Source organism: Coturnix japonica, chromosome 9 (assembly GCF_054131305.1).
Source record: "Coturnix japonica strain WE chromosome 9, WE-NBRP24, whole genome shotgun sequence".
Taxonomy (NCBI): Eukaryota; Metazoa; Chordata; class Aves; order Galliformes; family Phasianidae; genus Coturnix; species Coturnix japonica.
The window spans coordinates 7143935-7166482 of record NC_140671.1 but is presented as its reverse complement, the minus strand read 5'-3'; the positions used below and the strand labels follow the sequence as shown (position 1 = coordinate 7166482).

General features: G+C 52.5%; 1 protein-coding gene and 1 long non-coding RNA gene across 2 annotated transcripts; one reads left to right on the top strand and one right to left on the bottom strand.

Annotated features, from left to right (window-relative positions):
• Positions 1-35: 35 nt before the first annotated feature.
• On the bottom strand, positions 36-15707 carry MMP11 (matrix metallopeptidase 11). The gene is made up of 8 exons (XM_015878030.2): positions 15500-15707; positions 7403-7644; positions 6751-6894; positions 5961-6094; positions 3142-3389; positions 2686-2899; positions 886-1143; positions 36-670 (listed from the first exon to the last, which is right to left on the bottom strand). The coding sequence occupies exons 1-8, from the start codon at positions 15629-15631 to the stop codon at positions 537-539; spliced, it is 1506 nt and encodes a 501-aa protein (XP_015733516.1). The 5' UTR covers positions 15632-15707; the 3' UTR covers positions 36-536.
• Positions 7409-10316, top strand: LOC107321289 (uncharacterized). Its single transcript, XR_001558526.3, has 2 exons — positions 7409-7621; positions 9581-10316. It is a non-coding gene; the product is annotated as an uncharacterized LOC107321289 (long non-coding RNA).
• Positions 15708-22548: the final 6841 nt, after the last annotated feature.

Sequence of the window (22548 nt, the reverse complement as noted above, 5' to 3'; positions counted from 1 at the left end):
CGCCCACCCGGCGCTGAAGTGAGTCGGGCGGCGGGTAGAAAAGAGGCGCTTTATTGGTACATCGATACGTATATACACAGTATATATAGATATAGATATAAAAAGAGTTGATACGCGTCGTACAAAAGTTGACGCCCACGGGTTTGGTTCTGTACCCGGGAGCACCGTGCGGATGGGCAGTGTCCAGCACTGGGATGGGGCAGGCTGAGGGGCTGCGGCCTCACAGCGCGGGGGGTGATGGCGGCGGGTCGGTGTTATGGGGGGGGTCCCGTTCCAAGGCCTGATGGCTTTGGGATGATAGAGCTACAACAGCCCGGCCACATTAAGGCTGCTCGTGTCTGTAAGGAATGTGGCAGATGCTTCTGTACAGGGACCAAAGCTGGGGCTGCTGCTGGAACGGGAGAGGAGCAAACTTTGTCACTTGTTGTGACACGTCTGTTGTGTCAGTCTGCGCCTGGAAGGAGCCAGGGATGGCAGCAGAGCCCTCAGTGTCTGCTGGAGGTCAGGGCTGGAAGGGAAAAGTAGGGGATGCTCCTTCATCGGAAGGAGTTGGAGGACGGTGTGCAGCTGAAGAAGTCCTGGCTGATCTGACGGGGGTAACCTTCCAGAACCTTCACCTGCACCGGGTCAAACTTCCAGTAGTCTCGGCCTCTCAGGAAATAGGCAAAACCTGTGGAGGAGAGAGGGAGGAGTAAGTGAGCCAGCCTTCACTCAGCTGTCTGCACTAGGTACTACTGAAAGCAGTTCAGCACTGCTGCCTGGGCTGAACTGCAGGCAGAGCTGCTGGGCTTGTCACTATTGGGAGTGGTAACAGCTGGGTCTGGTGGGAAGTAGCATCACCCTGAGCACGTGCCCCAGAGCAGGGCCTGTCCCTGCTGCACTGACCCAGCTCATCCTGAAAAGCAGCATCAATCTCCTGTGGGACGCCTCGCCAGTCAGCCATGGTCCGGGGGTAGATGTTGTCCACCTGGCGTGTGCGAGGGTTGAAGCGCCAGTAGTTGCCTCCACTGAAGATGTAAATCTTGTTCTTCTCTGTCCCCCATACCAGAGCTGCCTGCACGGGAGAAGCAGGGAGGCCCAGCTCTACAGTTGGTGTGGGACCAGAGACTCGTCTCTCGCCGTCATAAATCCAGTACTGAGAATCTGGTAAGGAGATGGAAAAGGGGAAACACATGTTCAGAAGTTCTTAGATGTCAGATAACTTGGCATGGAATTGCAGACTGGAGCTGGTGCCTGGGCAGAGCTCCCAGGGAAAGCTGTTCATGAATGCCCACCAAGGGAGTAAGGAATTCAGTTCTCCCCTCAGTACAACCCAGTGGTGGGACTGGGAGGATTCTTGGCAGCTGTCTCTTCTGTATCTGTGGAAGTTATAATACAAGATTTAGCTTTACATACTATGTACCAGGCTACCTTTCCTGGCCTCTCACAGGCTCACGGTTGTGGTGTTAGAGAGGCCTGTGTGCATTTGAAAGGATGTTTCTCTCTAGCTGCTCCAGTCTGATGGGGTTGCCTGTAGTTTCTGAGGATGCATTTGGGCAGTTGAATCAGACCTGAGCTTTGAGTTTGCTCTGGTTATGCTGGAAAAGGAGTAGAACCCATTGTTGGTAAAGAAATCCACAAAGCTGTAGAGTTTGACAAGACAAAGGCTGATTATTGTGGCATGTCTGTGGTGAGGTGTGGGGCTGCCAGGTGGGTTCAGAGAAGCAAAATGGGTTATGGGCTGACTCAAAGGGGGCACATGTGATGTGTGCCACATCTGTGCATTAGGTAGGGTCCAGGGATCAGCCCCTACCCTGCCAGCTTATCTGGAGTTCATACATAGTCATGCACAGGCATAAGGGGGATGTGGCTGTAGAGAGGCAAGCTACAGAACCCAATTTCTTGTTGCCAAGCTGAAATAGAGGCTGAGAACATATTTCCAGTTTAGATTAAATTGGGAAAAATTTGTAATTGCCCGATGGTATGTAATGCTTTCCCCTTATCTCATTTGAATTCACAGTGGGAGCCCGCCAGTTTTCACACTGAAGGTGTGAGGTGAGGCACTAAGCAATATGTTTATGTGGTAAAAGTGCCTGCAGAGCTGCTTGGTGTAGTTTCTGGTGCTTGGTCTCAAAGTGCGTGTCCCTGCTATTAAATACACACTTGGAAAGAGAAAATAATGGAGCTTAAACAGGAGTCCTCGCTGGTCTTAAGCTCCAGAGTTATCCAGGAGGTCTCACCCCACTGTGGTGACTGATGTTGAATCCCTGTGGTGGCTGGAGGTAGCTTGGCTCTGCACTAAGTCTCCCTTCTTTGTGGGCTCATGGTTTTGGGGTGCTAGCAAAACTCATTAACTGTGGGCAGCAATGAACCTGCCCTTTTTCTCCCATTTTCATCCCCAAGGGAGATGTTGCAGGTGTTTCTTTCCTCCTCTGCCAGCAGCATGGCCAGGGCAGAGGCTCAAAACAGTTGTGTTCCAGAGGAGGAGAATGGTGTATCTTGGCTGTGTCTAAAGTAGAAGTGACCCTTTCTACTCTCTTCCCCTCTCAATAAAAAGCTTAAACAGAGAAAGAAATAAACAGCAAGGATCTTGATTTGCTGATTGTACCCTAAGGGTTTCTCCTTGCAGGGACTTGTTGTGTCCTGAATACCCCTCTGTAAAAAAAGATTTACTTCTGAGCCGTCTGATCCCAGTCCAGCTCTTACCTTGGAAAAACCAGATATTGCCCAGAGGGTCCTCGAAGGTGGCATCGACAGAGCTTGGGATCCCCTGCCAGTGACGTGAGGCCAGAGCTGGGTAGCCGGCTTGCAGCTTTCCAGCTCGGAGCCGCCACACGTAGCGAGATGTGAAGAAGAACAGCTCTCCTCGGATGGTGGCTGCAGCATCAAAAGCTGTCTCGCAAGCATCGGGCTGCACAGCCTGCCAAAGCATGGCCTGGTCAGGGGCTGGGACCCATGAGAGCCAACCTCACCCAGGCTGGGTTCAGCTGATAAGACATCCCCATGTCCAGGATGTCGCTCTACAACTGGGCTCACTAGTGTGGGAGGAAAACAGGCAACAAACCATGTGCAAGCCTGTTGCTGGCCCCATGGTGTGGGCAGTCCCAGCAGCTGAGAACAAGCCATGGTGTTAAAGGAGACACAGACAAGCTGTTCACTTACCTTCACATTGGTGATCTCATTTGTTTCAAGGTCTGGCTGGGGCAGCTCTGCTGGCTGTGTTGGGGTTGGGTTGGGATCCAGTTTGGGTTTCCCATAGAGGTACTGGATACCTTGCTTGTCATCCTCGCTCAGGCTTAGTGGGTAGCGGAAGATGTAGAAAGGAGACATCAGTGACTTGGAGACAGTTGTGTGCTGCAGGCCCAGCACGTGGCCAAACTCATGAGCAGCCACCTGGAGGAGGTCAGTGCCTGCAGAGGGATGAGACAGGAAACACTTGTGCCTGTTTGTGTGAGATGGGCAGGCTGTACTCACAGAGCGGATACTGTATTAGGTTCGTTGCTGCTGATTGTCAGCTCCTGACAATGCACTGAGGTATGCTCTAGGAGTCTGACATGCAGCAATAGAAATCTAGCTTGCAGATTGTTCCTGGATAGCTCTATACCTTGTTTAAGTGTGTATTTTTAAGGAACCAGAGGGTATAATTAAGGGATTCACTGATTCCAGAGCACTGAGAGTGAATTCGTATGCTCAAGTATCAACCTGGGCACATTGGTAATCTGTAATTCTGTCTCCAGTGGCTTCTGTGCTCATCAGCTATCAGCAAGATGAGGGTTTTCTACATACTTATGAACTCTGCAGAAAGAAGGAAACCTGGCCTATATTGTGAGGTATGTGATGGGTGGAAAGGTTGTTTTTGTTCACCCAATCTTGCAACAGTTGTTAGCTACAGCTGTAATGTAGCAGTAGCACTTGTATCATGCCTGCTGTGACAGCTCCTGGTGTCAGTGGGGACTCCTCCGGGGATGCAGCTGGTGAGTGGTGCAGACAGCAGAGGGAGCTCACTTATTGCTTGCGTATGGACTGTGGCAAGAGGAGGGCATTTAAAGATAAGCACACAAAAATTCTTTCAATATCATGACCTGCCCTTCTTCACCAAGCTCGAGCAGTTGTATGGGAGACTGTATTTTGGGGATATGTGATCTGACAGCATCTATAGGAGTGAATGGAGAAAAGTGTATTTCAGTAAACAAAAATGTTGCTTGGCTGGCAACTGTTATTTAGCTTCCAATAGATCATAGATCCTTCTTGAAGTTGATACATTTTAGGGAAGTCTGTAAGGAAAACATTAAGCAGTAAAGCTTGTGAGCAGAGGCTGTTTGTTGACAAGTCTCAGCGTATTCCTTCACTTGCCTTCAGCCAGGAATCCTCCAGGCTGCAGCACAGGTGATGAGAAAGGCAGGGACGTGAGTCAGCTGCTCTCACTGCTCCCACTGGGATTCCCCTGCTGGCCCAGGGGAGCAGGTCACTGCTTAGCACCGAGATGGGGATCCAGCTGGAAGGGTGGAGGGGAAGGTGAGCCCTGGTCTTCCTCTGCAGGTCAGCTGCACGTAGAAGCAATGAATTTTGCAGCACTGACACAATTAATTTAACACACCTATGTCAGCTAGCAAAGCGGGATGTCTGTGTCAGTGATTTATTAGAAACCTTCAGATAGTTGTGTTTAGCTTGGCAGTCTCCTCACTCAATGCTTTCCAGTGCTGGCAGATCTGCAGCACTACTGTCAGATTCTCTGGGGAGGAGGACAGCACGTCTGCAGGAGCTGTGCTGGGTGATTCACTGTCCCTCATAGAAGGTTCTCTGCACACAGTCCTGCTCACTGCACGGCTCTGGGCTGACCCCGAGGCATCTTACCCCCTTTGCTCTGCTGTCTATATAATGAGGCTAAGGATTTTCCTGTCTTTGAGAGCTGAGGCAAAGATTAAACCGCGTTTATATCATAAAGCTCTTTTTGACATATTAAATAGCAATTAGCTGCAAGGACCTTTTATAACATTTATTTATGGAAGGCAGAGAGGGTAAAGGCCATGGAACAGGGCTGGATTCTGATGGGAACTGGCATCTGTTTTGACAGTTCTGGTTTGCCTCCAACACTGACTATGAGAGAATGTAGGAAATTCTTCAGCACAGGCAGCCCCAGCGGGAGGTGCAAAGTGGCAAAACCCACCTGTCCCTGAGTAGCAGAAAGGCTTTAGGAGCAAGATCTTGTGCTGAGGTTCTTGTATCAGGGTGGCATGGACCAAGTCAGAGATGTGACAGTCCTGTCCCTCACAGAGCCAACCTGGTGTTCACCTGACAGAGTTGGACCTGAGGGGTGGCCCATCTGAGCCCTGACACTGATGTGGACAAAATATCTGGAAAACCTCAGAGGAGTGGAGATTTAACCCAGGCTTTGTGATTGTGTCTTTGTCCCTGTGCTAGTTTTGGTGGCTCTTGCAGAAATGGATGCTTCAGGCACAGGTCCAGATGGTCCCAAGCAGTACTGTGGTATCACATGGACACTGACGCCAGGCCCCAAATGCCTGAGCAGTGAGCTACCAGCTCAGATCTATTATTAGCAAAGAAAAAATGTCTTGACTTGCAGTGGTATTGTTTATGGTCAGAGCATTCCCAGGCCACACGGGCAGAGTTGGAGCCTGGGTAGCTTCCCTTTATGGACTTGTTTAAAGGGAAAATACTCTGAGGGCATGCAGGACTGAGTCTGAGGCCTGATTGCTATGTTGTCCTTTGGAAGCCACTTGGTATGTCACCCAGTGTGTGAGCCTGTGTCTGCTCTGGGAATCCAGGCTCCTGGTGCTGGGCATAGGCTTTGCAAAAAAAGGTCCAGCAGGCTTGTAAGTAGCAGGAAGTGACAATACATCCTACAAGAATGGTGGTTGCATTTCAGTTTTACAAGGGCCCTGCTCAAAGCACAGTTAAATATTCTCTAAGTGTGCTGACAGGCACCTGGCACACCACAGTTCCCTTAATAGGTACCATACCCAGGTTGTTCCCGATGGTCCAGGTCTCATCGTAGTCAAAATGGACATCTCCTTCCCGATGCGTCTTGGGGAAGAATGCGTGTGCCAGGATCCCTCCGGGCCCATCAAAGGGCAAATTGTCACCATGCCAGTACCTGGAGGGAAACCACAGTGCACTTCAGATCAACAGCCACGTGGCTCAGGCGCTTGCTCAAGCTTGAGCCCACTCTTGGCAACTGAAGGAAACCCATGAGATGTGACTGCTTTAGGGAGCAGAGGGTGGCACAAGTGAATACACAGAACACAAATCGCATCCCTGCTTTGAGAGTCTTCACTGCTATTCTCAGTTTTGTGCAAACAGGCCACAGAGGGAAGTCTTTGCTCCTGTGCATGTTTTGCCAGCCATTAATTTCAGGCCAAGAGCCAAAATTCATTTAACCAGGAAGTTATATTTGTCTTCAGGCAGACAGTTACATTGTTCTGTCAGGGGACAGGATGGAGGACCTGAAGTTGGAACGTCAAAACAAACACTTAGGGAAACAGCCTGTGGGCAGAGAAATGTAAATATACTCAGAAAGTTAATGAGGGATTAGTAACGGTACTGTGCATGGCCAGCAAAGAACAGCTGCATTTACACTAAGCAGCCCACATCTGACAGAAAAACCAAAAACATGCCCAACTCTGAGAGCTGAAATATCAACCTCTGTGTCAGTGCCCGTGCTGTGCTGGCAGCTCAGCTGCAGGCCTGGCATCTCATACACAGAGCTGCTACTCCACCTGGGAGCAGAGTGTTGCTGCCCACCACACTCACCTCGTGAAATCAATGACAATGTCAGCCCGGCCCTCCTGAACCTCAGTGAAGGTCAGTGGTGTCACATCGCTCCAGACTTTCAGAGCCTCCTCGATGGTCCTTCTCACCTTGGTTTTTACAAGTTGCCACGGGAATCTGATAATTCTGAAAGGCAAAAGACACCAGGGGAAAAGAGCATCAGCAACTCCCTCTGAGCACCAAAGCATCTCCAATCCAGAGAAGTTCCATTCTAGCACCCTCTTCCCCCAGAATCATGTTAATGGGAACATCAATAGCAGCAGCATAAAATGGACTTTTTAAAACAAACTGTGAGTTCAGCCCACGGAATGATGGCTGTGGGGGCACAAAAGCACAGCAGGAGCGTGTGGTGGCAGAGGCACAGCTCAGCATGCACTGGGGTTTGATATGGGGAAGCAAAGGTGTGCACTGGGGTGCTGCTGTGGGCAGACTGTGTGAGTGTTTGGATGGGAGAGTGAGCAGCTGCATTTACAGGAACGTGTGTGTTGGGTGCAGTCCTGCAGGTGGTTTGGTGTGTGGCTGCCCTGCTGCTTGTACGAGCACATCACAGCATGCCACAGTCAGGGGACATAGATGGAGAGTTTTAGGGAGTGAGAAGTCATTTAATCTTACTCTCATTTCACATTTCTCTTACTTGTAGGTGAGATCAGTCTTGTCCCAGCGTCCCCCAGAAAGGACAAAGCGTTTCTGCCTGTTGCGCCCGTTCTGGCCATCCGGCAGCACCGGGAGGTCTGGCACACCACAGCGGGGCGGGTTCCAGTGTGCTGCCTGCTCATCTGCACCCATGGGGAAGCCCTTGGCAGGCACACCAGTCCCCACCAGGGATGAAAGCCAGGGACTCTGCTCTTTCCAGGTATGATGTTTTCGAGATATGTCCTGGAAGAGAAAAGCAAAGCTGTCACTTCTGTGTCTGGGGTATGAGAGGTCTTGATGAAAGGATGAACATCTAACAACAGCAGACCTGCAGAGGTGAATTCCACCTCTCCCTGGTCTCTTCCCTGGCTGCTAAGGCATGTCCTGCTTCCCACAGACATCCTCAGTTCCCTGGGTTCTTGCTCCCAGGCCAGGCCACACCTGTGAACAAAGGCTAATTCCATAGCATCTGCTAAGCCCACTTTTGGTCCACGTTTCCTTGACAGCTGGCCAGCATGAAATGCTTTTGCAAGCTGTAGATGAGAACCAGACCATCCAAACATGAAACAAATCACTTAGGAAGGGAGTAAAATCTTCCACTTTTCCCCACATCCTTTTAACTCGTATTCCCTCCTAGCCCTGATATCGGTGATGTGAACCTTTAGTCCCCAACACATGGTTGTGCTCCCTGTTCTTGTTCCTGTGGCTATAGTGAGTTAAGCAGACGCTTGGCATGGCTCAGGGGCTGCACAAGCTGGAGATAAGGATACATAATCTGGAGGATGACAGTGCTCAGTGCAGAGCAGCAGTGGCTGTTCCTACAGTCCCTGTCACTGTGTGAGTGAGAGAAAGACAGGACCGTTTCCTCTTGCCTCACTCTGCCTGTGGATCTGCTTTCAGTAAGGTCACTCCACTCTCTCACACTTAATTACAAAAGTGTGGTTCCTCTTGGAAGCATTAATCAGTGCTAATTAGCTGATTTCCATTGGTTTCCCAACTAACAGCAGGATTATGGGGCACAGGACCACCGTGATTTGTAAGTCAAGCTTAATCCCCAATCTGCTGTGAGGCATGTAGGGTGAGGGGGTGCTTGATTCCAATGTAACTGTGCTATGTGAGCTCTGGGTCCAAATGCAGCCCTTTTTGCATCATTCTGTGTAGCCAGATTTAAATGTGCTCGAGCACCAGGAGGGCTTGAGTTGTGTAATGCATCTGCTTGAGCAGGCAGGCTCCATCCCACAGGGCTCGAATCATGTTTCGGGGTCTCTTCCTTCCCTTGCAGAGAGCTCCCTTCTTTCAGGCCAGATCTCCTGCCTGCCTGGGGACTTAAGGGTCAGGCTGGCTCAATTCCAGCGCTGCCACAACGCCGTGTAATCCATGTGCTGCTGTCCCTCTGTTCCCCTACAATGAGCCCATTCATGCGGGCAGGAATGAAGTGTGAAGCCCTTGGCATTAATTCCGCTACTGGGCTTTGACTCCAACATTGCCCCGTGCCTTGGAGTGATGCATGGATGGGCACAGGAGTCAGAGAGGTTGTGCAAGGTGCAATTCAGGTGTCCAGCTCTTGATATGTCTGTTGCTACTTCACGGTGCTGGTTAGTCCTCCGTGCCAGTCAGCCAGCCGAGGGCTTGGCATCTGCCAGCCTTTGCCTTAGAAACCAGCCTCTGCATCCACCCCATCCTGGCGTCCTGCTGCACTTTCACACACCACTAACAAGTGCAAAGAAAGCCATTTTATGTCTTGCACAACAAAGCCCGCTCAACACACCAACCATTGCATGGGGAATCTATCTAATCCTTTAGTGAAAGGAGGGTGCATGAGCTGGCCGGTCCAAGGGGATGCTGCACAAGCCTGCTCCCACTGAATGCTGGAGCCCGGCCAAGTGCAAGATACCTGTTGTTCTAAGCTGAGTTCTCTAAGAGTGGCCTGGCATCCTTCCTTCCCAGGCAGTTAATGTCTGAGAAGGACAGCTGGCAGGAGGAGCTCATAAGGATTGCATCCTGGCCAATGCTTTGTTCTCAGCCCCCATGAGACCCTCTGCCAAGCATACAGTGGCAGCTGTGTCTGCTGATGCTTTTCACCAAAGCCCAGCCTGAAAGGCTCTTGGCTTCCCACAGTGCATGCATTGCTCAGGAGCACTCTGCTACCATGGGGTGATGAATGTGTCTGCATCCCCAGGGCCAGGAGGCACCAGGCAGCTGCTTCAAGACTAATGGGGAGCAGGAGCGAAGATGGATTCCAGGGAAAGCCTTCATTGTGGAGCTGGGAACTCTGTCTTGGCTATGGTAACAAGATCTACCCAAACTGCTGGAGGCCTGACAAGTGGAGGAAAAGTCAGGTGTTGGCTTTTTGCTAGGAACACTGGCATAAACCGGAGAGTATCGTCTGAGCAGAGGCAGAGGAGGAATTACATTTTTCCTTCTTGCCCTGAAGGAACCTATGTACAGGGGCTGAGGACAGGTAGATTTTGTCTCAACTGTTCAATTAACTTGAAGTTGCTGGAACAAACTCCAGCTTTCAGCCATCCAGACCCAACTTTACCTTAAGCAGGATCCTCCCTGCTCCACCTGCCTGCCTGCTGCCATGACCGAGCCTGACCAGGCTTGGGAGGGGACACCAGCAGGTCCCTTGGGTGGAAGCAGGATGTTAGACCTGCCCTGCTGTCCCTGCACTTGCTGCACCGCTGCACAAACAGTGGTAGTGCACAGAGTTTCTCTCTGCCGTCACTACACTGACATTAGCATGATGGCAGGAAAGGGCTGGAAAATGCCACTGCAGGCACAGCCAGCAAGGGGAAATGTGACGGGCAGAAACCACTTTCCAAACAATGCTCAGTAGGTGTATCAGGCTGGAGATTTCAGCCTCCTTGACTGGACACACCTCACAGCAGTCAATTCCCAAGGCTTAGATATCACATCCTGTCACTTAAGGTTGAATCCCTTCCACCCTGTACTGAAACCACCCATCTCTGGGATATGTATGGGTATTTCAGAGAGCTTCTGCTTTGTTTTCTTGAGCTCTTCATATGTGGTATGCCCTAACTGTATGCTTAGGGGTTTGCTTAGAGCTGTGCTGCTTCTGAACCAAGGACAAACCTGTGGAGAAGGGCTTAGGAAGGCAATGGCTGTAGGGTAATCATGAGGGCATCCCCACTCCTATCCAGCCGGCAGAGGGGAAAGAATTGCTGAAGACCAAAAGCAAAGGGAGGTCTCTGCAAGTCAGGAAAGAACAGCCAAATGTAGAGCTGGGTCAGAGCACAAGAGTAGCGCCTGCGGGAAAGATGGGAAACCAGATAGTGTGAGAGAGCCTGCCTCACCCTCCAGCAGTTCTCTCCTGAGGGCTGCAGAGGTCTATGCCTGCCAGCTCTCCTCAATGACAGCTGATCCCCAGCCCATGAGAACCCTCCCATGCATATGCTGCCTCTGAGCCTACAGCAGTCTGCAGCCCTTTGCACAGGATAACCCACAGTCAGGGATAGTGAGTGTACACAGGGAGAGGCAGCTTTCCACTGGGGAAGAAGCCAAGGCTTTGCGATGGAGACCGAGCAGCAAAATTTCTGCAAGTGCAGAGGGGCTGCCAGGCCTGAAACCCAGAGCAGAGAAGAGCAGAGGAACAAAGCTGTACACATAGAGGGCCATTCAGAGAAAGTACCTCTTCCTAACAGCCTTGTGACCAAAAGGCTGAGGGGGAACTGGAGGGAAAGGAGATCCCATGGGAGAGCAGAAACCACTGTGGAGGTGCTGACTGCCCACTCAGTTCCTTCCAGCCGTCTCAGTACTCAGATTCTGTGACACAACGTACATCTCTCTGGCTCCGATGGGGCCAGATGAACATCAGCCAAACTTCCCAGGAAGTGTCCCAGCCATCCCGAGGAGCCAGGAGCATCTTTAACCTCATTGTGTTGGGCAGCACTTGTCACCCAGAAAGAGAAGCAGCCAGAGCAGCACAGCTACAATGGATGTATAAAAAACCTCAAGAGCAAGGCCGCTGCCAGGTACAGACAACTCCAGTGCTCTCCTCTGACTGGGTCCATCCTCGGCTGCCCACCCTGAACTTAAACTTGTCTTCTCTGTCATGCATGTAATTACCTACATGGCTGGGCTCCTGATGACTCCTGCAGCACAGACATGAAAGGAGACCACCCCTCCCTGTCAGATGGTGGGGGCTGGACAAGCTACAGCATGAATTCCATCAGTCTTGGATATTTCCCCTGTCGCTGAGGGCTGTTTTCTGCTGTGGGATGAGTAGATGGGCTTCCTCCCCACCTCCCTGTCCCTTCTGCTGCTTTTCTATTTCTCCTTGTTTTCTTCTTCTGTTACTCAGTGTTTGGCATAGCCCTAGTATTTGCTGCCCCTTTGGCTAGTAGGATTATCCTCCTCCTATCCATGAGTCTGCATCTTGGAGCACTCCTCCCCTTAGCTCATTGTGTGGAGAAGAGCAGATACGCTTTCTCCTGTGGCTCTCATGTACAACAGTTCCAGCATGTCTTTTCTGTTTGCTGCTGGGCAGCTGTGCCCTCTCAGTGGCTCTGCACCCCTGAACAGGCTCCTGGTGATGCTCTTGCCTGACATCAGCACTGGTTTCCTCAAGCACAGAGTGAATAGTGAGCCCAGTATTTTGGCCAGCCTGCTTCTCATCCCAGCATGGATCTGCAGGGGTTGGATTGGAGCTGCACTTACAGCTGCTAGTTAGCAGTTAAACTGGGGTCACCCCATTCTGGAGTAGAGAGTGGATGCAGACCATAAGTGCAGCACTGGATGGTCACAAAGGTGTGAATGCTGTAGCTGAAAGTCCACAGCAGAAGAATTATTTTTGTGCTGCTGGTCAGAAGGCACAGATAATGGACAACATGGAAGAAATGTGTAAGCAAAGTCAACAGATCACTGGTCCTTCACCCTGAACATGGCTCTCTCTCAGCCCCTCCGAATTCTTTACTTACACCAAACAAATCTATAACAAAACTGGCTCCTCCAAGCTGGGCTGCAGCTCAGTCCTACTGCACACAGAGCAGAGGGGATGCAAAGGACAAGGCCAAACTTTGGCCAAATGAGGCCAAATGGGAGGTGCCGCAGTTCCTGGCCTTCACACAGTTGGAGGTTCCTCTCTGCTCACTCCCATACTACACAGCACCACCAAGCACGACCTCCTGGGGCCTGACAGTTTGTTTCCGGATTATTTGATGATAGTTGTTGTTGGCAATGAAAGAAGGAAAATGTTTATTTTTCCTAAGCAACACAGAACATGAAACATTATAGACTGCAAATGTTTATGCCCACAGTCAGAATGAAAAGGCTCAGGCTCTGATGTAACAGGAGAAAGCAAATGAATAAACACTGCAGGACTATTTTTGTTATCAGACACTTTAATTACATGACAGTTTGTGAGTCTGGTCCATCATTAACACCGCAGCCATGCTGCTGGTGTCACCCAAGCAACAGTTTGCCAGAAGCAGCAGTACTTACAAAGCAAACAAGCCCCAGGATGCCAGGACAGTGAAAGGTTTCAAGAGCCCTCAGGATGATGACCTAGAAATCCCCTTGAAGACAAGAAACCAATCTAGGATGAGGTACTCTCCAGCCAGAGGAGGAAGGGCTGAGATTTTTTATGTTCATTGTGCATTTACATGCAAACTGAAGTGAGTGATGAGCAACTGGTGCTCAACCCAAGGACAGCAGCCAGGACATCTCCCACTGCTACAGCCACCAGGCACAGTGGTGCCCTCTGCAGAGCTATGGGGGATATTCTGCCCTCAGGGAACACAGGCAATGATCTCCAAACCCACAAGACGAGCACTGTCCCCCTGCCTGACCCACTGGAGATGTACAGTGGGCTTTCTCCATCCAGGGCAGGCTGTACAGGGCAGTGAGTAAAAGTGAGTGTATGCTGCAGTGTGGGGTCTTCACAGAGTGCTCATCTCCCCTCTGCCCTTTTCTCCCTTTCCAGCCTGCTTTGTCAGCTGCACCCCATTTGCCACACTGCAGGGTGTGTGCGTGTTGCATGTGAAAGCACAAACACAACAGGCCCACTGGAGAATAACTGCTTACATGTGTCATGAGTCTCTCCCAGAGCAGAGGATAAACATGCCTAAAATTACCCCAGCACTCATTTCGGTATTTAAATAGCCAAACCAAACAGTGCAAATCAAACCCTTCCTGCTGGAGCTGCCTTGCCAGCTCTGCTTTCCGCCCGCAGAGCTGGGGGCTGCAGGAGAGCAGTGTAGGGATCCCAGAGCAGTGTAGGGATCCCAGAGCAGTGTAGGGATCCCAGGACTGTCGGCTTCAGGGCATCATGCAGCTCCCAGGTGACGGTGCTGGCAGCTGGGGAGGTGCCATTGCTTTTCCACAGAGAATTTCCCAGCAAACGGAGTGACTCTGAATTCCCAGGGGAGCTGAAAGCAATGCAGGAATTCAGCACGCGCCTTGCGCTGCCCAATGACTGGAGTTCTTTTGTTCTCAAGTTTTACTGTGGACACCAGACACAGCCTGTGTTTTACTCTCAGTTTTCTCTTTCTTAGGCATTAAGGTAAAAGTGAAGGAGAGCTACAAAGACTGCAGCTTCTTAAGCCCAGCCTTAAAATGAATTTTAACCCTTTGTTCCCCTCCCTTCCCAACTACGGCTGTTGTCACTTGGAGCACCCAGCAGCCCCAGTGTGGGTATGGGGCACTGACAGTGCAGCCCTCAGCCACCCCTCCTGCTGGCACAGCCTGAACAAGTCCCCATCTTCTGTCTTAAAGGAGCAAGACTCCTTTCCCAGCTCAGCCCTTTGGCTCCCTTCTCATTCATCACTCGACAGCACAAGGTGCACAGGAAGGAAAACAGCTGCAGTTTAGACATGGAGAAACATCTCTTTGTGTGGAAGGACTAAAATTAGCCAGGAGAGCATGTGATGGCATGGCAGAGCTCTCTTATGGGAGAGGGCAGAGAAATTCATGTGTAGGCCACTGACAACCACGCAGCCCTCCCTGCAGTCACTGCTCCACCCCGCAGCGTACCCCAGCAGGGCACTGGGAGTGGGATGAGGCACATTGCTGTCACCTTACTTGCTGAGTGCAACCACTGTGATGCTGGCTGTACTTGGAGGCACCAGAACACCCCTCAGGAGCCTTGAAATCAGATAAGGAACATGTACCCAAAAGGAAATCCGTTTGGGATGATCTATCTAAAAGGATGGAAAAACATCTGTCCATTGCAACACCCAAAGCAGCGCAGCCACTCTCTCTGCAAAGACTGAATGAAATGTTGATTTACGACCCCGAGCTCCACGTGGCTGATCAAACACACCAGCACAACATGTTCCTTAGCACAACAGATTTGTAGGGTCATCACGTGAAGTTAGTCCAGCCAAAAGTATGAGCACTAAGGATGCGCGGTGCTAACACGGGGTGAGGAGGAAACAGCCCCTGGGCAGCAGGCTGCCAGCTGGGGACCGGCCGAACCCCGCAGCCAGCAGATGCACGGACATGGGAAGGAGCACGAACGGTGCGAGGAGCGGACCCACGTTTGGAGGATGTGACACACACGGCTGCGTCCCCCGGGAGCCTCGCAGGTCCTTGCGGGCAGCAGGACCATCCAGCTGGGGGAACGCCCGGCGTCACCTTCCTCAGAGCACGGCTGAGCTGAGCCAAGAGCGGTGACATTTGGTTTGGAATAATACAAGCGCTTCGGGAGCCGAGGCCGCTCGGTGCCAAGTCCCAGCCCACAGCATCCTTAGCAGCCAAGTTAGAAAGCGCTCAGATGACAGAGCTGATAATAAACCCATCGGCAGACCCTGAGCTAATCCCCGCGGGCTGCTACCGGCCGTTCGCTCTGCCGCTGCTTTATGGCACAGCGGTGCAACACGCGCTAAGAAGCCAACGAGGCGCTCCCAGCACGAGCCGATCCCGGTTCCTCCTGCCGCCGCTCCCCGGCAGCCGCAGCCGCATCCCAGGTGCCGGGACCCGGCGGCCCCCGCTGCCCGCTCGCCCCTCAGCTCCGGCTTTCCCGTCTCCTCGCTCTCACGCGGCACGGCCGGCTCCGATGCCTTTAAGGCGGGGGATCGTCTCGCAAACCCTCTTTGTCCCGGTGCCCGCCCGGGGGGCCGTGCCCGTCCCCACTCACCGGCTTGTGGCGGCGGGCGGGTGCGGCGGGCGCGCAGTGCAGCAGGGCGGCGGCGAGCAGAGCGGCGGCGGGCAGCGGCGGACGGGCCATGCCGGGCGGCGAGGAGCGGCCGGGGCGGGCGGGCTCGGACATGGGGCGGGGGGGTCCCGCAGCGCCTTTTATCCCCCCGCGGCCGCCTGCCCTCCCTCCGCGCCTCCCTCCCTCCCTCCCTCCCGCCCGCCGCCGCTCCTGCCTTTTGTTCTCCCCTCGTCGGGTTACAGCCGTGCGGGCCGAGGGGATGCGGCCCGTCGGTACCGCCGGGCGGAGCCGCCCGGGAACGGGGCCGCCCCGCCGCTCCCTGACCCCCCCCGGGCTTCACGCCCCGATGGGAGGGAGAGAGCGCGGCGCCAGGAGCCGCGGCCGGACGGCACGGAGACGGCGGGGGCTGCAGCCCTGGATGGGGGCGAGAGAGGAGGAGGAGGACGAGGAAGAAGAGGAAGAGAAGGAGGTGCGGGGCTGTTCGCTGCTGCCCCTGGGCTGACAATGCTGCTCCGCCTCCGGCCGTCTGCATCTAGAGTGAGGCAGCACCTGGCTGCAAGTAACACACGCTGCAAGTAACACACGCTGCAAGCGCTTCCTTCCAGTCCCGGAGCTGGTTTCTGCTCTCACTGAGATGGTGTTCGAAGTTGGGGCTGCTCAGCGGGGCGGGCTCGGGAGGGGGCTCGAAAAGTGGTGCTGAAATCCCACAAGCGTTCACCATTCTCCGCCCCGCACGTGCTTTGTGGTGCCACAAAAGCTCTTGGAGCTGCCCCAGAGCGGGTTAGAAGAAATGTATCGGGTGTTTTGCTGTCATCTGTGACAGTTCAGAAAAGCACCGATGCCCGGGACGAGGGGAGCAAGTGGGGGGGGGGGGGGGGGGGGGCGAAGGTGCTTTCCTGTTCCCCTCCCCAGGATGAAAACCATCTCCTGCACACCTGGACCTTGCCGTGCCCATAGGGAAGATCTGATCTCTAGATTTAATGCAGGAAATGTGCCTGCACCACTGCTTTGCATTTATGGGGCTCTGTGTGCGCCTGGCCCTTCACTCACCACCCACAGGAAGGCTTTCCCTGCGCAGGATGCTTAGGAAAGGGAAGGAAGGCTAAACCTTCATTTTGGGGATGCCAAACCTCCATCCGCTCAGCCTGGAGATGCAGGCAGTGCACAGCTCCGGTTTCTATGTTCCTGTGTGGAAGAGGCCCTGCACTGTGTAGCATCCTCTCAGCAGAGTTTAACTGCAAATTGGTTCAAGAAATGTATGCAAATAAGGAGACTTTGATCTCCAGCTGCCCGTGCTGGTGCATGGGGAGTGGGTAAAGCTTCCTGACATCCCAGGCTGTATGACTTTTATTTGTGATGAATTGTTCATGTTTTACTTTATGGAAACCATATTTAGGATGTAAATACTGAGTATGATAAGCAGATGTAAGAAAAATGAGCCTGATGGTGGCCTTGCTTGGGCAGCACTGCCATGCTGAGCAAATGGAGGTGAGGCAGAAAAGTAAAAGCCCACGTAGCACTGTGTGCTGGGCAGTCCAGGGCGATGTCCTGACCTGACCCTGCACAGGTCTTATGTGTAGAGCTGTAGAGCTGCACACCTGGTCAGAGCTCCAGCCCCACTGTGGCTCCCACTGCGAGCACCAGGGTTGATAGACGCTGTCCCTTATTGGAGTGGTGGACTGGAGGTGCCCCAGAGGCCACACCTGTGGGAGCAGCCAGAGGGAAGAAGCAGGGAAACACGTTTGCAGGGCTCAGGCTGCACGCTGTGATGTGTGCGCTCCACTGCTCTGGAACATACAGCAGTTCTTACTTTCTTGCCTTGCTCTGAGTCAGACAGCTGGGTTCCAGCAAGGAAAGCTTTCCTGCCTTTGTTTTACTTTTCTTTAGGGTCTTTCATTTGAATGGCTGCTGTCTCTGGGAGCTCAGGGCCTTCAGCCCATGCCAGGGGAGTCTGTTGGTGCCCTGGGGAAGCAGGGAGAGGCGTGGGAGCAGCCTGCGAGGCAGCGACAGGCAGCTTGGCTCTTCTTTAAAAAGGGAGACTTGGGAAGGGGGTGTTCTGGGAAACACAGGCCTTACAGAGATGGGACCATGCGTGAGAACAGCCGGTTCCTGCCAAGACACTGAGCACAAAAGAAAGTGCATGGTGTGTTTGGGATTCCAGGCATTTTCCAGCAGAGCAGGGACATGTTCAGCAGCAGGAAGATGGCCCACTGAGTGGGCTGGGAGCCTGTGTGCTCACCTTTTGCTGACAGCCCTACGTGCAGCCAGCACAAACCCTTTCTGCTAACACTGCTCTGCTAGGAGCTCTCACAGTCACTGTCTGCCTGTCCAGCCCTCATCCTTACATCAGCGTGCAGCTGAATGTACAGAGGATTCTGGCATACAGGGGATACAGGGCTTCCACCCCAACTCCAGAGCACCAACAGGCTGACTCCTCTCAGTGCAAGTGCAGCCTGCTTGCTTTCCTGCAGCTCCTTGTTGGGCTGGAGCAACCTTTGGGGTTCATGACTGGGAGGTCCCACTGGTGCAGCATACCCATGCATGGATCTTCTTGCTTGACAGCTGCCTCAGTGCCTGCTGGTCTGTGAGCTGAGGCTGGGCTGCATGCTTTGTTCCTTGATGGGGCTCAGACCATGAGCTGTTGACCAGCCAGAGCTGCCAGCAGGGATGAGAATGGTGGGGATGTTTGTGAGGCGGGGTCAGCTGTGTCATGTGTATGATGAGCTCTGCAGCCTCAGAAACAGCGAGCATGGGGGATTCCCTGCCCTTTTGCTTGCAGCCAGCCTCCCCTGCTCACTTTTTCCAGCTCTCTGGGTAATCCCTGTTTAGCTGGATTTGGGGGACAGTTTGCAGGGCCATAGTGCCAGAACATCTTGTTCCTTTGGTGCTAATCATGACATGAGCCTTGCAAGGAACCACCAGCCAGTGCTAACAGTGTGCAAGATGAAGGAAACAGCAGTTGTGATTTCTCTCTGTTGAGAATAGCAAAGAGCATAACTAGCAGTCATTGGGCCATTTCAGTGTGAAACAGCAGTGAGACACTGCTGTGATACTTAGGACTGAGAGCAGGAGAGAGAAAAGGTCTGTGAGAGAAGGGAAAGGGGGAGGTGAGAGATAAACTGAATTTAAATGGATTAGGCCTGTCTGTCCAAAGTCCTTTTGTTTCCTGCTGCTTCCCTGGTGTGACTTTCACAGCTGTGTTCTGTAGGGCTGAGGGCCTCAGGATCCCTGCAAAGTCAGCAGGAGCACTGCAGCTCTGGGCAGTGCTGTGAGCAGCTGGAGGAGGGTCCTGAAGCCAGCATCCCAGGACAGAGAAACCCTCTTGGTTCCTCTGAGGTCTTTCTTTTTCCCTTGGCAGGTGATGGCCTCATGAATTGTCTCCATCACCACTGCTCCATGGGAAAGCATCACCATCAGGCAAGTCACTGCTCTCACCCTCCCATTTTCAGAGGTTCTCTTTTGCTTTGGTCCTGGTGTCATGTTTTTCCCCAGGCAGCCAAAGTGGATGTTTGTGCAGGTGCTGCTGGTAGGTGCAAACAGGGCTGGAGGGCAAATGTGGTGAACTGCCCTTGGAAACACCAGGGCTGGGGAGGATTTCCCTCTTGGACAGCCCTTGAGTTACCAGGTTCTGTTCCTCAGTGGGCAGCCCAGCAGACTTGGAATCAGAAGCAGAAAAGTAAAGTAATATCTGAAGTAAAATATGTGAACATTTCTGTTGGTTGGCGAGGCGCTTTGATTCAAAGCTCTTTTTAGTTTTTAATGAGGTGATTTGAATTGTGTGAGTTGTCCTGGATCCAAGCCATGCCTCTTGACAGTTCCAAAATAAAGTGGGCTTATTTATTTATTTTTTCCCAGATGACCAGTGACCTCAATGAGGAGAGAGTGACCACCCTCAGCAAGTTTGCTGATAACACGAAGTTGGGAGGTTTTGGCTGACACACCTGAAGGCTGTGCTGCCATTCAGAGAGACCTGGACAGGCTGGAGAGCTGGACAGTAAGAAACCGAATGAGGTTTAACAAAAGCAAGTGTAGAGTCTTGCACGTAGGGAGGAACAATTGCATGCATCAGTACAGGCTGGGGGATGAGCTGCTGGAGAGGAGCTCTGCAGAGAGGGACCTGGGTGTCCTGGTGGACGGCAGGTTGGTCATGAGCCAGCAGTGTGCCATACAACAGCCTTGGTATGAATTTCTAGAAAGTTTTGGTTGGGCCAGAAAGTTACACACGGGCCACTACTACATATTCTGCGTTTGTTTTTGACTGACTTTGATTCAAACTTCACCAGCATTAACTTTCTGGAGTTACAGCTGCCTCCAGCTCTGGGATTTGCCCCCAGCGAGCAGCTCTCTGCTCCACTGTGGTTTTGTGGGCATCAGTGGGATCCAGGCCATGGTGTTTGTTGTTAATCAGCTCCTGGTCTGTGCCAGGAGCTGTGCACAGGGCTATGGTGAGAAGCACTGCCCACAAGGTAAGCCAGGCAAGAAAAACACATCCATCTTTATGTCTTTTGGCCTGAGATGGAGTTTCATCTGCTGGCGTATTTCTGGCAGAGGCTCAGTGCATAACAAAACTCACCTCGGGAGCCAGACACCTGGGAGCCAGCTCCCATTTCTGGTGAGAGGTGTCAGCCCTGGCCAGCAATGAGCAGCATGGTGAGGATCTGGTGGTCATGGCACACACTGTATATAGGAATGCTGACCCAGCAGAGCCACCGTGGCAGCACGGATCTGCCTGCATGCACAGCTGTGTTCATCCCCAAGCAAAAGGGCAAAACCCTACACCCTGTGAGCAGCCCCCAGCCCAGGTGTAGAGCTTTAAGCCCACAGTGTGGACCCAGCAGAAACGAGCAGTCCTTGGGAGGCAGTGAGCCAGAGCAGGAGCACGGAGCAGTTGGCTGCAGCCTGCGGCTTGGTGTCTGATAAGGAGGTTGCTAGTGCTGTCTTGCAGCATATTCAGTCTGCCAGTTTTTCCGCAGTGAAACGTCCTGGTGGAACACCCCCCACCCTTGATTCTCTCTGATCCCCTCCAAAGCGGAGCTGAGATTGGAATGTCTCCTGGGATACAATTCCCTCTAGCCTAAGGGGGATTGCATTAATAAAATGCAATATGAGATGTGAAGGCACTGGGGGAGGGAGGCAGCCAGGACTGCTGGGACAAGGCTGTTATGAACATGCTGTGGGTCTGCTGGAAATGTCCCATCCTGTCCTTCCTCCCTTCCCGTCACCAGCACTGAGCTGTGGAATTCAGGGTGTGGGTTGAGGTGTTCTTCATGCACGTTTCTGCTCGGGGCAGCCAAACTCTTGGTCCCCCTCTCACTCCCTCCTCAGCAAACAGCACTGAACCAGCAGGTACCTCTCCCCCAGCACCTCCCTCCCACACAGCCTCCCTACCACTGAGACCCTCCTGCCTCTCCACATCACTCAGGCATCTCCTCAGCCTGTGCTTTTGCCTGCAGTAAGCTGAAACCAGACAAAAAGCATGCAGTGTTCCAATGGAGGAGCACAGGGATGTCCTCTGCCTTGAGCTGAGCACTGTGGTGGTGGCTGCAGCTGAAAGAGCATTTCAGCAGAAGGAACCACTGTCTTCAGTGTAGAACCAGAGTTCCCTGTGCATTTGAAGGGGCTGTCGGCCTTCCATGTGGAAAGAAGACACCATCAACTGCTTCTACAGAGGACAGAAGAGAAAAGCAAAGATACTTCCAGCAGAGAACAGATGTTGGGAGCTGCTGGGCCGGGCAGTCAGTAGGGCAGAGGAGAACAATGGGGTGATTGAAATCCATGTGATATTTTGGAGAGCTGAAACAAAGGACCTTGAGTCACAGGTGGTTGTGAACTGCTTGCGGAGTGGCTGCACCATTGCTTAGCGTCTTTCAGGCTGCCATATAGGCATTATATCACTGCTTGGGAACAGGGGGGATCTCAGGGAGGCAGCCTGTAAGTGCAGTATTCGAGTTCAAAGCAGTAGCTGTTCATGAGTTGGTGCTAACAGCCTCCTTAAAGGTCACAGATGCCTCTGCCTGAGACACGGGCCCCCACCCTCACTGCCATATTCACTTGTGTGTTGTTTTGCTCTGACTCCTCTGAGCCAGAAGCCCTCAGCAGCCACGAGCCATAAGCAGATGTAAGCAGCTCTCAGCTTGAGAAAACTGCTGGGAGCAGCTCTGGAGATGTGTGCTGTGTCTGCAGCACAGGAGAGAGAAGTGAGACCAACCAGGGAGCAGAGCAGAGCAAAGTGGCCTCTGGGCAGACATTTGGATGAGGAGGAAATGCCAAGCCCCAAGCTCATTGCTGGGACAGAGCAGGTAAAACACAGAGTGATCTTGCTCCAGGGCTGCACAGCAGTGCTATCCCCTGTGAGGGTGTGAGAGCTTGCTGCTTTAGACTCCACTGAACAGCCTGGCACATCCCATTGGGATAAAGGGCAGCAGACTGCAGCCCTTGTTACTCAGCTCCTTTAGCTAGACACAAAACAAACAGGCTGTGATTATTTTGTTGTGTGCTTACAGGATCTCTGTTACGTTGAAGGAAACACCACAGGGCTCAGGTTTGCCCTCTTGCCTTGTTCATAGCAGTAAATTCACACCGTTGTCCTCGTGATCTGAGTGTCTGCTGGGGATGTTTTGGAAGAGGTCATTTCAGTAGGACTAACTGATGATTTTTGGGACACACAAGCCCTTCTTTGACTGGGTTCAATACATTCCTCCTCTTTCCGCATCAAGGGATGAGGGGAATCCCTTCTACAAGGTAAAGTGTTCACCACTCAGCAGTTCATTTTCCCCCATGGAAAATGAATCCAGCTTCCATGCTTGGTACCTTTCTCCACAAGCAGCTCATGGGGGCATTAAATGGGACAGGTGAATGCAGACATGGACTGACACCTCTCAGAACCCATGGAAGTGGCTGAGAGAAGCTTCTTTTGATGGAGAAAATCTCTCCAAAAATGAGGAGCATGACAATATTGCCTGTGATCAGTTGTGCTCCAGCAGCCGGACCCTGGGATCTGAGTGGGAAAGATTTGTGATCTCATTAGGAAG